Below are 17,435 nucleotides of genomic sequence, written 5' to 3' on the forward strand. Positions count from 1 at the left end.
CAACGAGAAGACCAGGACCATGCTGAAGGGTATGTGTGAGCCTGAGGTCCAAACTGGGATCTAAAAGATTATGATCCCGTCAGAGATCAAGTTCTAGAGAAGACAAAGTTCAGCATGGAGGATTCTTAGTACGAAGTGCCAACACCCTAAAGGAAGAGGACGGCAAGCAGGAGTGGGCAGAAAGAGAAGTCGAGTGGCCATACAGGCCCTATGATAGCTTTAGCCGACCCCACAGCAGCTCTGGAGCAAGAATGGCCCTTCTGAGTTGTTCCTAATTGGGCTGAAATGGCTAGGCTTTTTATCCTCCCCACATCCCCCATCAATCAGTTCACTGAATGTGGCTGTGGCTGGGAAATGCTGGGTTCTGCAACTGAGGTGATTTCAGAAAGGACTGACAGCTGAAGGCTGTCTGTCCTCCAGGCTCCCAGTAACTGTGGTATCAAGCCCTTCATTTAAGCAGTATCTTGCTTGGCATTACAGTGTCAACACAGATTCTAACTTCATACTTTAATCAAGTGGAAACTCAGGGGCAGACAGTAGTCAGTCAGTTATAAATCTGAACCTAAGGATTTGCCTCTCTGTTTTTTGTTTTTTACTATCTTTAACCAAAAAAAAAAAAAGTTTATTTTGGAAAAAATGATCGAAAAAATATTTACTCGGTTTAAGGAATTTTCTGAATAGGATAAGCAAAAGAAATGAATCCAAACAATTCTGGCCAGGTTTTTAAAGGAGGATTAAGTTATCAAACTCATCACTAAATTTCAAAAAGAATATTATAGCTCACATTTTTGATACATCAAGGTTTTATTTTTGCACGGCTGCATGTATGATTCACAGGGCATTCTGTTCCCTATGCTACCTAAAAAAAAACCAAACCTGTTGCCATCGAGTCAATTCTAATGCCATGTATTAGACAGAACTGCTCGAGGGTTTTCTTTTCTTTCTTTCCTTTATTGTGCTTTAGGTGAAAGTTTACAGCTCAAGTTAATTTTTCATTCAAACATTCATACACATATTGTTCTGCGATATTAATTGCAATCCCCACAATGTGACAGCACACTCCTCCTTTCCATCCCAAGTTCCGTGTGTCCATTCAACCAGTTCCTGTCCCTTCCTGCCTTCTCATCCTGCTTTTGGACAGGAGCAGCCCATTCGGTGTCATATATCTGACTAAACTAAGAAGCACATTCCTCACGTGTATTATTTTTTGTTTCACAGTCCTGTCTAATCTTTGTCTGAAGAGTGGGCTTTGGGAATGGTTTCAGTTCTGGGTTAACAGTACTTTCAGGGGCCAGAGTTTCAGGGGTTCCTCCAGTCTCTGTCAGACCATTAAGTCTGGTCTTTGGTGTGAATTTGAGTTCTGTTCTACATTTTTCCCCTGCTCTGTCCGGGACTCTCTTTTGTGTTCCCTGTCAGGGCAGTTATTGGTGGTAGGTGAGCACCATCTAGTTCTTCTGGTCTCAGGCTGATGGAGTCTCTGGTTCATTTGGTCCTTTAGTCCTCTGGGCTAGTATTTTCCTTGTGTCTTTGGTTTTCTTCATTCTCCTTTGCTCCAAGCGGGACGGGACCAATTGATGTATCTTAGATGGCCACCTGCAAGTTTTTAAGACCCCAGATGCTATTTAATCAAAGTGGGATGTAGAACATTTTTATAAACTTTGTTATGCCAACTGACCTAGATGATCCTTGAAACTATGGTCCCCAGGCCCCAGCCCCAGCTACTCTGTTCCTCAAAGTGTTTGGATGTGTCCAGAAAACTTCTTAGCTTTTGCTTTGGTCCAGCTGTGCTGACTTCCCCTGTACTGTGTTGTCTTTCCCTTCACTGAAGCTGATTCTCGTATACTATCTAGTGATTTCACTCCTCCTCCCTCCCTACCCTCGTAACCGTCAAAGAATGCTTTTTCTGTGTTTAAACCTTTTCTTGAGTTCTTTTAAAAGTCTATTTGTCCTTTTGTGACTGACTTATTTCACTCAGCATAATGCCCTCCAGATTCATCCATATTGTGAGATGTTTTGCAGATTCATCATTTTATCGCCATCCATTGTGCGTATATATCATAATTTGTTTATTCATTCATCTGTTGATGGGTATTTACGTGGTTTCCATCTTTTCGCTATTGTGAGTAGTGCTACAATGAACATGGGTGTGCATATGTCTATTTGTGTGATGGCTCTTATTTCTCTTGGGTATATTCCAATGAGTGAGAACTCTGGATTGTATGCTATTTCTATTTCTAGCTTTTTAAGGAAACGCCGTATCATTTTCCAAAGTAGCTGTACCATTTTACATTCCCACCAGCAGTGCGTAAGAGTTGCAATCCTCCACAACCTCTCCAACATTTATCATTTTGTGTTTTTTGGATTAGTGCCAGCCTTACTGGGGAGAGATGGTATCACACTGTACTTCTCATCTGCATTTCTCTAATGGCTAATGATCGTGAGCATTCCCTCATGTGTTTGTTAGCCGCCTGAATATCTTCTTTGGTGAAGTGTCTGTTCATATGCTTTGCCCATTTTTTAATTGGATTATTTGTCTTTTTGTTGTTGAGGTGTGGCAGTATCTTACAGATTTTAGAGATTAGACCCTTATTGGATATGTTATAGCCAAACATTTTTTCCCAAGTCTATAGGTTCTCTTTTTAGTCTTTTCGTGAAGTCTTCTGATAAGCATAAGTGAATGAATAATTTTTAGGAGCTCCCAGTTATCTAGTTTCTCTTCTGGTGTTTGTGTTCTCTTAGTTATGGTTTGTATACTACTTATGCCATGTATTAGGGCTCCTAGTGTTGTCCCTATTTTTCTTCCATGATCTTTATTGTTTTCGATTTTAAATTTAGGTCTTTAATCCATTTTGAGTTAGTTTTTGTGTATGGTGTGTGGGATGGGTCCTGTTTGATTTTTTTTTACACATGGATAATCAGTTATGCCGGCATCATTTGTTAAAGAGACTGTCTTTTCCCCCATTTAATGGACTTAGGGGCCTTTGTCAAACATCAGTTGCTCATAGGTGGATGGATTTACATCTGGGTTCTCAATTCTGTTCCACTGGTCTACGTGTCTGTTGTTGTACCAGTACCAGGCTGTTCTGACTACCGTGACAGTATAATAGGTTCTAAAATCAGGTAGTATGAGGCCTCCCACTTTGTTCTTCTTCAGTAATGCTTTACTTATCTGGGGCCTCTTCCCTTTTCATATAAAGTTGGTAGTTTCTTTCTCCATCTCATTAAAAAATGCTGTGGAATTTGGATCGGGATTACACTGTGCCTGTAGATCACTTTGGGTAGAACTGACATTTTCACAACGTTGAGTCTTCCTATCCATGAGCATGGTATGTTTTTCCACTTATGTAGGTGTCTTTTGGTTTCCTGCAGTAATGTGTTGTAGTTTTCTTTGTATAGGTCTTTTAAGTCTCTGGTCAGATTTATTCCCAAGTACTTTATGTTCTTGGAGGCTATTATAAATGGTACTGAATTGGTGATTTCCTTTTCGAAGTTCTCTTTGTTGGTGTAGAGGAATCCAACAGATTTTTGTATGTTTATCTTGCATCCTGATACTTTGCTGAAATCTTCTATTAGTTCTGGTAGTTTTCTTGTGGATTCTTTGGGATTTTCTGCATATAAGATCACATCATCTGTGAATAGGGATACTTTTACTTCTTCATTACCAATCTGGATGCCCTTTATTTCTTTTTCTTGCCTTATTGCTCTGGCTAGGACCTCCAGCACAATGTTGAATAAGAGTGGTGATGAAGGGCATCCTTGTCTGGTTCCCATTCTCAAGGGGAATGCTTTCAGTCTCTCTCCATTTAGAATGATGTTGGCTGTTGGCTTTGTATAATGCCCTTTATTTTGTTGAGGAATTTCCCTTCTATTCCTATTTTGCTGAGAGCTTTTATCATAAATGGGTGTTGGACTTTATCAAATGCCTTTTCTGTATCAACTGATAAGATCATGTGGTTCTTATCTTTTGTTTTATTTATGTGATGGATTATGTTGATTGATTTTCTAATGTTGAACCATCCCTGCATATCTGGTATGAATCCTACTTAGTCATGATGAATTATTTTTTTGATATGCTGTTGAATTCTATTGGCTAGAATTTTTTTGAGGATTTTAGCATCTATGTTCATGAGGGATACTAGTCTGTATTTTCCTTTTTTTTCTTGTGTCTCTGCCTGGCTTTGGTATCAGGGTTATGCTGGCTTTACAGAATGAGTTTGGTAGTATTCCATCCTTTTCTGTGCTCTGAAATACCTTTAGTAGTACTGGTGTTAACTCTTCTCCAGAGGGTTTTCTTGTGTGTAATCTTTACAGAAACACAAGGCCTTTCTTCTATAACACTGCTGGATGGGTTATTATGTTTTTATATAATGCTTCCTGTCATATACCACCTTTCAGCCACACTGTCCTTTCTGTTCTGTGCACCTGCCACACTATTTTCTACCTCAGGGTCTCCACATTTTTTCCTCTACCTTGAACACTGACTGCCCCAGATCATTACATGGCTGAGTCCTTTTCCTCTCAGACATTGGCATTAAGGTCACCTCCTCAGAGGTCCACACAATCTAAAATAATTCTTCCCTGTCTAAGCCAGATTCCTTTTATATTAACTTACTTTATTATCCTGGTAACAGTTACAATTATCTCAGATCATTTTGTTTATGTATTTATGTTATCTGTTACTCACTACTGTAACCCTAGCACATAGATCAGTACCTGGTATTTAAGTAAGTATGCCGTAATTATTCATTTGAAAGAATGAATGCAGGCAATGAATGAATACATATGATTCATATGATTTTGAATACACATCAGAAACACAATAACTACAAAATTATCTTTCTGGGTAAAAAAATCAATTCATTATAGAATATCTGGGACAGTTACTGGACTGCTACTCTTTATCTTTTCTCTGCCTCCCCCACCCCCCCACCCCCACGCAGGAGGCCTGGTGCTCCAGTAGTTAAGAGCTCGGCTGCTAACCACAGGGGCGGCAGTTCAAATCCACCAGCCGCTCTTTGGAAACCCTGTAGGGCAGTTCTACTCTGTCCTTTATGGTTGCTATGAGTCAGAATCGATTTGATGACATCAGGTTTGGTTTTACAGGACTTTGTATCTTTACATCACAATTTTATTAAATAAGCTCTCTAAGATGTTTTTATATCTGAGTCTTCCTAAAGGCATAATAATACAAGATGGGTGTATTCCTGTTTCCACAGATAATATATTTTTCAAGGTAATGAAAATACATTTGACTGTATGGGAAACATTCCATCTTCTGACTAATAAAAACATTACAAGAAAAAAATGCTGAAAATTCTTAAGAGTAACTTCCCAATTTCACATTAAAAACAAGCCTATGGTTAAAAAAAAAAAAAACTGTACAAGAGACAAACAAAAACAAGCTATAAATTAGGTCATTAGACTTATAATAATATTTTTACAGGAAGCTTTTATAATTTTAGGCTAGCTTTTAAGCTGGGAATATATGATGTCCCTAAGAGAGTCACTGAGTTCAGGAATTCCAGTTCTGACACGGTCAAATGGAATGTCCTCTGTGATCCCGCTGAACATTTACTCTTATGCTCAAATATGGAGCATTTCACATATCTAAGTCTGTGTTTTCAGTGACACATCGAATACTTTATTCTTAATTAGGGAAAGTATTAAAATTTTACTTTCAGTTGTACTTATTGCAAGCTATAAAGTTCTATACATGTTCTCTTGTCTGTATTAGGGAATCCATTTTCATTTACCTAAAACTCTCTTTCAAGTGATTTTCTCTCTCAACTCTAGAAATTTGTTGGAGAAAAACACCATGTTTACTCTACCTATACCATTTATTTTTTATGAGACTCTGACTGTATCTTCTTCTCAGCCATCATTTTTTTGAGATCATAGGACAGCCTGGCCTAAGAAAGTAGATTTTCTTACAGGGGCCAGAGATACAGTAATAACTGACATATATCTCAGGATAATAAAAGCAAAAGCAGGCAAGACCTTTTAGGATCTGAAAAAGAACTGATGCAATAAAAGAAAGGAATCCTAATATATTATGAAGTATAGTAGAAATGAGCACAGGTAAGTTTTACAATTATTTTTTAAATCCATCTGTCAGGCAAAACTTTAAATAGTAACCAATCACTAAATGAAACTGCTGTTCATTTCTCCAAATTATCAAACAGTTGTCATAGCCTATTGTGACATTAAAGTGAAGAAAATCTGGAAAAGTAAAAATGGACACAGACACAGAGAAGATCAGTAACAGTTTTCACACAAATAATTCTATGTTATGCCATAGTCTAACTGATCTTACATGTTACTCACACAAAAAGTTATGTTAAATAATATAGAAATTCAGGGGGGAAAAAAACTAACATGGGCCACTGCCATATTCTACACTCATATTTTAACAAACTCACAAAATTAAAAATGTTTTCTAAATGAAATGTCAAGAGAATTATTTATGTTACCCAGTGATCTTGTAACAAGAAGATGGCACTGTTACCAGCCTCAATAAGACAGAACAAGTACAGAGCTAAGTTAAAGACAACTTTATTACAATACTTTTTCAAACTTCAAAATGCATTTATTTGTTATTGAGTTTAGGTCTAATATATAATACATTATATTACAAGAAAGAAGCATTTCTGGTTAGCTATTTAACATCCATATATTGCCCAAAACAGCTTCCTAGGAACAGTAACAACACACAAGTAGCTTTTATCACTAAGTAAAATATTCCTCTGATATCTCATGAAGAATCATTCATATTGCAATTTATTTTATGTTCACTTCCTCTGATGTAAAAACAACGCAAAGTTATTTTTTCTGTATCTTACTAGTTAATGCCTAGAAACTGTCTATACCCACAAACATTCATCAGCTTAGAAATATTTCCTTGGTAGAAAATAGGATTTTGAACATAAACAAACTAAAAGAACACTGCATTTCCCCATTGTGAATAGGGGAAGAAATCTTTTCTTTGTAGCATCCAACTCGGGGCCTCCTCCTCTCCGTACAGTCATCCTGAATACTATCTGCTTTAAAAGATACCAAATCTACAATAAACTCTAATAAAGTCTTCTCTGTTTAGTCTTGCCTCCTCATATTCACTTATTTAGAATAATTTACAACCCACAAGATTACTGTAATAATGAACTTAAAAGTAATCTTGGAAAGTGATATAACATGAAGCATTTTTCAAATTTGACAAGGATATTATTTGCTCATCTGCCTTTGCTCAAAACAACCTACAAGTAAACACATCCAACTTACAAGAAGAATTCCTTTTTTAAGGTTACTACCCTAATAACAGTGGAAACAGGTGTAAATCTACTGAACAGATCTAGTCCCTTAATTTGCTTTCTTTGGTTTTACATTTGTGAGCTACTGACTAGCACAAGACATGTTCATCTTCCTCGTTGTTACAACAGTAGGAAATTGTTAGAAAAGTATAGAAAAGGTTCTATTTTCTTTTCATAAAGCAAATTTAATACAGATTTTGCTATTAAGTTGAAAAAAAAGAAAAAGTGAATGAAAAGGTTATGTGCTGGCTGCTTTTGGGGCAAGGTTCATAAATCATTGTACGTTAAGAGCACGTGCTGAAACTTCATGGTGCCAGTCACGTAATTTTGTGTATTTAGGACTAAAGACGTGAAGGGGTATCTTTTCCCTGTGGAAATAAAAACGAAAAAAGAGTGATAGAAGAGTCATAAGAAAGAGAGAGAAAAAGTTTCTACACTTAATTCATCATGCAGAAAGCATGCCTTTTAAAAGCTTAATTTCACATAGCTGCTTTATTAAATAGCAAAGATTTTTTAAAAAGTAGAGCACTTTAGAAATGACAGAGATTAATCAATAGAGCCTTCTTGGAAATACCGATTTTTATGCCCAAAATAAAGTGACTGCAAGATGATGCACGAACTCATTCATTCACAGAGATCTGAACTGTTAGCAAAGCACTCCAAAATATAGTCTTCTGGCTGCATCTTATTTCAGTACTTAAGAATAAGCCTTAGACATAAAATCCAGACAGTACTTACTAATTTAAAAATCGTTTCAGTTGTACATTCAGGTCACACAAAAGGCATCAAAGTTAAATGCTTAGCTTCTAATTGCAAACACAAAATGCCATACATTATACTTGAAAACTTGAAAAACCAAAAGAAGACCACTCATGAAAAGAAAGCATTCAATTTACAAAAAGATGGAGAACTTACTTTGCCTTCTTTGTATTATCATTTTCAGATTCTTTCACTGAAAAATAAGATATTCAATATTACTTTTTCTTTAAACTCAAACCACTTAAACAATTACCGGTACTAAAATAACCCAAACCAAATCCACTGTCATCGAGTTGAATTCCGACTCATAGTGACCCTACAGGACACAGCAGAACCACCTCATAGGGTTTCCAAGGCTGTAAATCTTTACTGAAGCAGACTGCCACATCTTTCTCCCATGGAGTAGCTGGTGGGTTCGAACTGCCAATCTTTCGGTTAGCAGCCAAGTGCTTAACCACTGTGCCACCAGGCTCCTAACTAATCAGTACCAAATATTCACAGCTTCACAGAGCCACTGAGAAAAATTCCATACCACACTGTTATTGGCTATATGCTATAGTCACTGCTATTATACTTTTCAATGTAATTCTAAGTGGGTGAATGCCTTATTTACTATACTCATAGCATTCATGGCATAATTTAAAAGCAAACTGTCTCCGGGTTGTTTTCTGGTAACCGTCAATCACTCTAAATACTACTCTCCATGGCAAAGAACATTCATCCACTAGGATGTCCAGGATTTTACTTACGATGTTCAGTCCCAGTGATCTGGGCCAGAATTCGGAAAGAGCGAGACTGAGTAGTTCCAGTCCTCGGACGCCAGTCTTCAGTATCCTCAATCAGTCTCTTCTTGCTGGCATCACTGTGAGTAGGTATGTGATAAAACTCCGTATTGCGTTCCACAATGTGTTTTCTTGGTGGGCTAGGTTTAAAAAGGGGGAAAAAAATATTTAAAATGTTAAAACTTTTGAGAGGATAAAATATCTTGTGCCAAATTACACCTTCTCCTTACTTATCAACTATCATGTTATCTGACATTTCATATTTATGACAATAGTAGAAAATCTACTATCCAACTATTTTGCACATCAACGACATGTCTGACAGTAACAAACGCCAAGGTGCAAGGTGAGAGTAACAGTGGCTGTGATGGTAAAGGTTATGTGTCAGCTTGGTTGGGCCATGATTCTCAGTGGTTTGGCAGTTATGTAACGATGTAGTCATCCTCCATTTTGTGATCTGATGTGATCATCCTCCATCTTCACATAATGCCAATTTCACATAACAACCTCGTCTCTGGAACTTAACCATGTCGATAAGTGAAGACAGGGAGTATTTATAATTTATACATGTAATCCTCAATGTTCTTTTTATGTAAGTCTTTTTGCTTTTGCATGTATATTAAGTCTCTATTTTATTTAAAAAGCATTATTCTAAAATACAGTGGACTAGGTTTTTTTTTAATTGAAAAAAATGTTTTTTACTGCCTGGGTGGTGCAAATGATTAAGCGCCAGACTAACTGAAAGGTTGCCGGTACAAAGCCACCAAGAGATGCCTCGAAAGATCAGTCTGGTGATCTGCTTCCAAAAGGTCACAGCTTTGAAAATTCTACAAAGCAATTCTATTCTGCACACATGGAGTCACCGTGAGTTGGAACTGACTCAAAAGCAACTAACGAACCAGTGCTAATATGAATTAATAATATAAGAATGTATTCAACAGAAAAGATTACCGTTTAGGTGGAATTTTCCTTTTAATTGACAGAAGAAGGCAGCAGAAGAAAGATTTCCAACATGAAGAAAAGGAAAGGAAGAGGATAATAAGAAAATAGAAAAATCACTAGAAATTGAAAAGTCCACAGTATAAAATTAAAATCAGAATCAAACCATTTCAATTTACTTGTATTCATCTTATACCATCTAAAACACAGATCTGAACATTTGTAACCACTGTTAAATATTAATATGGTGCTAGAGTGGACTGGCTTTCACAAAAGTAAACAATCATATCTTTAGCAGGCCCAGAAACCAAAAATAGTTTAATATAGACTAAACTAACAATTTTAAACATAATTTTGAAAAGAGTAAGTGCTGTTAATTTCTGCAAAATTTCTCAGTTATGTGTGTAGATATCCCTCTTACTAAATAAAGCTGTTCTGCAGGATCTGTGTAGTTGAAGAAAAGCTGTGATATACTAGAAACTACTGAAATATTAACCAAAAGACCTGGATTTAAATCTTGGCTCTACGACTTTCTAGATATGTGATTTTGAACAAAGTCAATTAACCTCACTGAGCCTCAATTTTTTCATTTACAAGGCAATGATATCACATACAAAGCAGGGTTGTTCTGAGGAATCAAATAATACATGTGAAACAGATTTGTTAACTACATAATACAAGACTCATGAGTTTGCAAAAAAAAAATTCATTTTTCTATTAACAGTATAAATATTAAGGAATTTACAAAGTACAATATTTTAGCACTTTAAGTCACGATCTATTGAACACAATAAATACTCCCTACTTCTCCTCCCTCCCCAAACTAGAACAAATGTAAACTGTTTTGAGGCTATGAGTTTAATTTCAGAGAGAAAAAGGAACATGAGTCTGAACTAAGCCAACCATTGGTACAAGATGAGAGTAGAGAAAGCACGCCAAGTGTGATGAGATGTGAGTGGCAACTCCTGCTAGGCGTTAACACTGCCAGAAAATCACAGTGTTCTCAGCATGCCACCAGACTGCTGTCGTTTTTTTTTGTTTGTTTTTTTAACTATTTGCAATGTGTCATTAGGCACAGTTCCTTGTGAGAACACAATTTGCTATTCTCATTTGTTTCCCATAACAAAGGACAAAAAACATTATTAATTGTATGGTGAGTGCCAGGACATCACTTTAGTTCCCTAGGGTGCTAAGGGTTCCTAAAACCCACTGCTGTCGAGTCGATTACAACTCATGACAACTCTATGACAGAGTAGAACTGCCCCCACAGGACTACTGTCGTTTTAGTAGTTATTTTAATAGTTACACTATCAAAACTGCCTCAGTACACTGCAAGAGCCCCCCAAGCCCTATCCTCCCGACCCTCCCATCTCCTAGTGAAGAACATCACTGAATTATGGTCAATAACACTGGCTTTAGAATCAGACAGACAGAGGTTCAAGCAATACATCCTCCACACAGTGTGGGTTTTATACAAGTCACTTTGCTCCTCGAAGTCTCAATTTTCCCATCTGTGAAATGTGAACTGCATCTACTTAAAAGGATTATTCTGAGGAATAAATGAGATAGATAATGCATGTTTTGCACAGTATCTAGCACACAGTAATGATCATTATATTCTTTGCAATACATGTGCTAAGACTATGGGTAATCTGCATATATAAAGAACAGAATCAGTGATATTTACATGCAAAATTAGTATAGACATACTATAATTTATGGTAATATTTAAGATTCTAGAAGTGGAGTACCTAAAAGACTGTTCATTAATAGTGAACAAAATCTAATCATTCTTAAAATAGATAAAATGTTTAAAAATTAGGAAATAATAGGAATAGGTTACTTCATAAACACACCGTCTTTGAGAGATACAAATTCCAAAGCCGATAACTCTTTACCTTATGTAATTATGTGAAAAAGTTTATGTTTGGCCTACTACTAAAATTATTATCATTTTACGTTTCTCTATTATCAGTCAGTGAATGTAGTTTACCCTTAAATGGTACCAATTTCACATATAAGACTATCTTATCCTACATAAAAGGTTTGGACTATAGAAATACAAAACAATGGTGTCAAGCTAAGACACAAAAACTAATAAAATGACACTACTTAAACATATTTTTAGCCACTACACACTTACAAAAGTATAGTACACTTTAGACTCTTATGACATTTACCACAGCTTAATGGATCGTTCTAATGATGTGGTGTTTTAAACATTTACTTAGTGCTTTCTGCCTCTAAAACGCTACATTCTGATGATTCTATGATTAAAAGAGAATAATTTCAATGATTTTATTTTAAAAAAAATGTATTTGGCATAGAATATAAACTTAACTATAAGAATAAAGAATTTATTGCAAAATATAGATGTTCTAAATTATGTTCACTCCAATTATTTGAATACTCAACAAGGGAGGCCCAAACTGCATCTCTAACTCCAGTATACACTGTCCATAATACTTATCTCCCTGAAGGTTTTGCTGTTTTTCCATCACAGACGTGTGGGTGTTCTAAACACACCCACTGATTCATGTGAAGTTCTCTAGTATGAAAAACATGTTTCTTATGCTTCTTAATACATTTGAGAATTTTTAAATAAAAGATACTAACAAAATTTGCTGGTGGTGTTAAAGCTAAAAGCAAGATGGAAAGTTACAGAGAGACAATGATGAAAATTACAAAAGGAACCACTGGTTAAGTACTTACAATTTGTCAGGGTTACTGAAGAAGGAATAATACACAAAAAGAAGGACGTGAGAGAGTAGAGAAGACATCGATGTTCCCAGGATGATGAAAAACAAAGATGAGACACCCCCCCAACAAAAAAGAAGAAAAAATGAAATGGCAAAATTCAAAATAATTTAGGTAAAGATGTTACACAAACATCATGCTTTAGAATAATCATGTAAACACAGATGAACAAAAATGGACAAATGTTAGTCAAAATTCTGTTACAAAGCTGTTATTAGACAGGACATTTCTTTTGTTCGGTTCCAAAAACACTGAAAAATATTTATTAATGCTAGTGCAATTCTCAGGTTACTGAATAAATACCAAGAGATTATCATCCACTTTTTTTTCTATTTTTTATTTTTAGGTTTTTTATAAATATACTGAATCAAAATTCTTATTATAGTCTAACAAAAGGCAGAGAATAAAATAATTATATGTCCGTAGTAGAAACAGACCACTTAGAATCACTTTTAAAATTAAGAGAGAAGAAAGGAAAAAACCTTTCAATCTCCTATAATACAGTAACAGAAAATTCAATCTCCTCACATAAATCATCCTGAACCATATAAAAAAAGTGAAGGCTATTTTTTTAAAATTTCTTTTGTTTTTTAAAATGTAATGACTATGATGAAAAATATAGAGATAGCTTAAGTGGGTGCTTTTCATAAATAATCGACCATCACTTAGTTTTAATTCTCTCCTCATCCCTCATTATCATCACTTTCATCCAGCAAATTCCAGTAACTTTAAAACTGATTTGTGGGAACTCCATAGTTCAGAATTACCAGTGATATATTACTGCCCAGAAAGGCATGTCTGATATGACACAGAAAAGGAACTAGGTTAATAATACCCAAAAAAGGAGAACCTCAAAACACAATTCATTCACATAGCCTACTAAGTATAGAATCATTAAAAACAAACATATTTGGATTCTATTATGGATAGAGAAGACTAAAGTATAAACTCACTCTGTATGTCAAGAATACATTGTAGAACCAATTCTTCTACAATGAAGTTTAGTTCAAGTAACTAATACTTGATTACAAAAGTAGTGAGAAAAACTGACAGCTGGTTTTAATACTAAGACTGTGCACTGTTGCTTTATTTCCACAGCTCAAAGTGAGTCTCCTAAACTCAAGAGGGCTAAGTTTCACTGAATGAGGGTGAGAAGCAGGAGTAAGTCGATCTCAGTAGTTTACCTCCATTTACTCTTCTCAAGCCACGACACAAATCATTCTCTCCTATGTCTTTCTATTAGAACAGTAGGAGACAGTTTTGCAAAATTTAACCACGCCTGAACAGAGCAGAATTTTAGATGCATATGTAAACATTTCAAAGTTTAGGGAAAATGTATGTCACCTGAAGATAGGAGGGAAATGTTATATGGTGTAGTGAGGGGCAAGGAAGTAGGGGTTGAATGGTTTCAACCTAAAGATGCCATTTTGAATATGTCAAACAAATATTTTCACGTATTTTAGAAAACGTGCCCAAATGGAATAGTCCATCATACACAATAGTATCAAAAGAGCCAACATCAAAGCCGGATGACCTGGCTTCTCATCCTGGCTATCCTGTGCCACAATCTACAGAAGCCTCATTTTCCTCAATAGTGAAAACCAAAAAAAAAAAAAAAACCAAACCCATCGCAATCCAGTTGATTCCAACTCATAGCGACCCTATAAGACAGAGTAGAACTGCTCCATAGGGTTTCCAAGGAGCAGCTGGTGGATTTGAACTGCCGACCTTTTGGTTAGCAGCCGTAGCTTGCCGTATTTCTTAATCACTGTGCCACCAGGGCTCCAGTAGTGAAACTGATTATACTTTCCCTGTCTCTCAGGCTTCTAATAAGAACATATGTTTAATATATTTGAAGGCATTTGAAATTATACAAATACAGGTTTCTGTTATAAACAGATAAACCTCTCAACTGCACACACACGAGAAAAACTATCTGTAGTCTAAGCACATCAATTCACTCATACAGCTCAATTCATTCAATTTATCCTCAAGTCTATAATCATTAAAAACAAATACCAATTCAAAGTAACAGAAATAAATTCAAGTCACAGGCAGCTGATACTGAGGAAAGTACACCAAAATTTAGCTTTAAAAGACCGAGGCTTGAATACTGGCTCTATCACTTATAAGCTGCATGACTTGAGAAAAACACTTAACCTGTCTGCATTTAGAGTCTAAATGAGAATTAAATTACATAATGTATTTAGAAACACCTAGCATGATACACAGTAATACCTATTGAGTTAATGAATCTGAATATGGAACTAAAAAAATGTATCTTTAACCTAAATGTTTAAATTTATTTCTCCAAGTCTCACTTTTCTTCCTTTAATGTTAAATTGTTTGTTACATTAAAATTTGGTAACTGGTCAAAGTTTTTGTTTATAAGAATTTAAATTTTAAATAGAGAAAACGATAAATCAGGTTTGGGGGATGCTATACTAGTACACTGGTGTGCAATATTCCTGTGTTAAATATGACATGAAATTATTCAGTAAGACCACAGTCACACTGGTATGAAGTTGCTTTAATAATTCAATAATTTTCTTTGATATGTCCAAGATAGACATTCTCTAGTTCCAATTCTACTCTACAGTGTGATGATAAAGAAACTTAACCACATGCTCAGAGCAATCATAGCAGTATCAAATAAAAATTCTTATCCAATGTGATTTTCTTTCTATTTTTAAATCTAGTAATAACCAGCCAGTTTAATATCAATACCTAGGTAACACAAAAGTGAAGTTTTTAGGTCATACCACAGTGATTTCCAATGTCTTAAGCCAACTAACTGTGACCTTTAATAAGTTGGTAATTATCTCACTTAACTAATTTCAAAGGTATACAGACTTTCTACCATTCACTGACACACAACAGCACACATACAGTTCTAAACCCATGACTGACATTGTTTGAATGAAAACTCTCCTGAAAATTCATGAAGGTTCTTAGAAGCTTTAACAAGAAAACACTGGTTTGTGATATTAATTTGGAAATCAACTCAGTTTAACATATGCTATTCACTAGTGGTACAAATGTTTATGTTTTCTCTCCTATCTTTGTCTTCTAGCAGTCTTAATACAAATCACATTCCCCCAAGCATTGCATCTTTTAAACCATTACACAGAACACTCCACATATATTTTATGAAATAAGTCAAGCACTTTATTACTATAAAGCAATTCACCACACATAGCAAAACAAACCAAACTTATTGAAACTCTGAATGTGGTTATTCTAAATTATAGCTCTTTTGCAAAATATAATTTAATTTTGCAAAAATTGGCATTCATGCTGTTTACTCATACATAAATCACCATATTTCCTCTCCCGTAATGTGGATACTAACTTTGTCACTTGTGTTTTCTGCAAAGAGAAAAGCATTTTTAAAATTATTACTAACACAGCATCAATTTTTAACTCTTCCAAGGCCAGGTTCTTTGAAATACCACGTAAGAACTGTCAGAAGAAATTTCAGTTTATAAAGATATTGAAATTAATATAGAATAAAAGACTTACCTCTTGAAAGCAGTGGCACTTTATAATGCAAGGGCATATGGAAAGGGAAAAGGTAAATCACTTAAACTACTTGATGGAAAATAGATTCCCTTCCAGTTTGGAATAAAAAGTCCCATTCTGCTCTAAGGATAGTAGTAAAGGAAGCAAGCCAAGACAATAATTTCTATATGTAGGTGGAAGATTTAAAAAATTCTTCAACTGCCTTAATCACCATTTGTAAGAAGAAACAGAAATGCTTGCATAGTATTATTAATAGATATTCTAAAAATATCAACGTAAGAATACATTTCATAGTATTAAAGTAAAGAGCTATTTCTTAATAATTATTATTTCTTAATAGGCACTTGTTTGTCTCTTTTGTTTATTAACCCTATACAAATCTAAATAGGATGTCTACCAATCTGGCAAATTAACTATCCACTTTAAATGACTTGAAAACCAACAGTCCTGCGGTGTTTTGAAGGAAAAAACAACTTATGTATTTAACTTCATATCCTTCTGATATCTTAAATTTTTGTTTCACTGACATTTAATATTTTAAAAACAAAAAGCAGTTAATAAAAAGTAACAACTCTCAAGTTTAAAAGAGTTTTACTGAAGATCTTCCCAACATTACAAAAACTTGAGAATATAATAATCATACAATTAGTAAAAAGTGACACCTACTTGGCTCTGATTTCAGAAAAAGTTTGACACCTGATACAAAATATGCATTTGCCAATATTACCAAACACCTACTTTTCAAAATGACATATCACTGACTACTAAAGTGTGTGATTTATTTTTAATTAATCTAAATGTAGTAAAAGAAAGGGCGCTGTAAATTTGTCTGAGCATTTCACAGACACCACACTTCGTTTTCAGAGCAGTCAGGTCACTTTGTCCTGGACAACACTTGAAATCTATTTTTAAGTATTCCCAGTTTGCAAACGGAAAGCAGTTACTTGCTTCTTAATAATGTAAAAAATGTAATAATCCTTTTTCTCCTGAATCTTGCACACTTCTGCACACCAGGCATGTACTCAATATTCACTTGTCGACTGATAAAGAGGCAAGAATAAAGGCTCTACAACTATCCACTGCCTGCTATTTAAGTTTGAAAATAACATGCTTTAAATCATTTCAAGTTTCACCATCAAAGCTGTGCTTATAAAACACAAAAACTAAGCTTGGTATTTTCAGATGTTATAAATGCAGAACTTTTCTATAACTTCAATTTGCCTTTGTCTCTACAATTTCCCATTAAGAACATTTCCTTATAAAATGTCAACAGGGTTATGTTTGCAGATGATATGATACTATACATAGAAAACCCTGAAGACTCCACGAGAAATCTACTGGAACTAATAGAAAGATTCAGCAGAGTAGCAGG

The 17,435-nt window shown here is 35.1% G+C and overlaps 1 protein-coding gene across 12 annotated transcripts in view; it reads right to left on the minus strand.

Moving 5' to 3' along the window:
• Window positions 1–17,435, minus strand: part of PDLIM5 (PDZ and LIM domain 5) — a 250,920-nt gene that overhangs the window by 95,831 nt on the left and 137,654 nt on the right. For 7 of the 12 annotated variants that reach the window (XR_002825708.1, XM_023741339.1, XM_023741337.1 and 4 more), the window contains 3 exons: window positions 9,797–9,814; window positions 8,813–8,985; window positions 8,220–8,256 (listed from right to left, as the gene is read on the minus strand). Coding sequence is in view for 10 of the 12 variants with exons in the window: in XM_023741339.1 (XP_023597107.1) it covers window positions 8,220–8,256; window positions 8,813–8,985; window positions 9,797–9,814 (228 nt within the window). In the remaining 2 variants the exon portion in view is untranslated. Of the gene's footprint in view, window positions 1–5,050; window positions 7,673–8,219; window positions 8,257–8,812; window positions 8,986–9,796; window positions 9,815–17,435 lie in introns of those variants that run through there. The other 5 variants (XM_023741344.1, XM_004387014.2, XM_004387010.2 and 2 more) reach the window with 3 other exon arrangements.

Source organism: Trichechus manatus, unplaced genomic scaffold (genome assembly GCF_000243295.1).
Source record: "Trichechus manatus latirostris isolate Lorelei unplaced genomic scaffold, TriManLat1.0 scaffold00178, whole genome shotgun sequence".
In the NCBI taxonomy this organism is placed as follows: domain Eukaryota; kingdom Metazoa; phylum Chordata; class Mammalia; order Sirenia; family Trichechidae; genus Trichechus; species Trichechus manatus.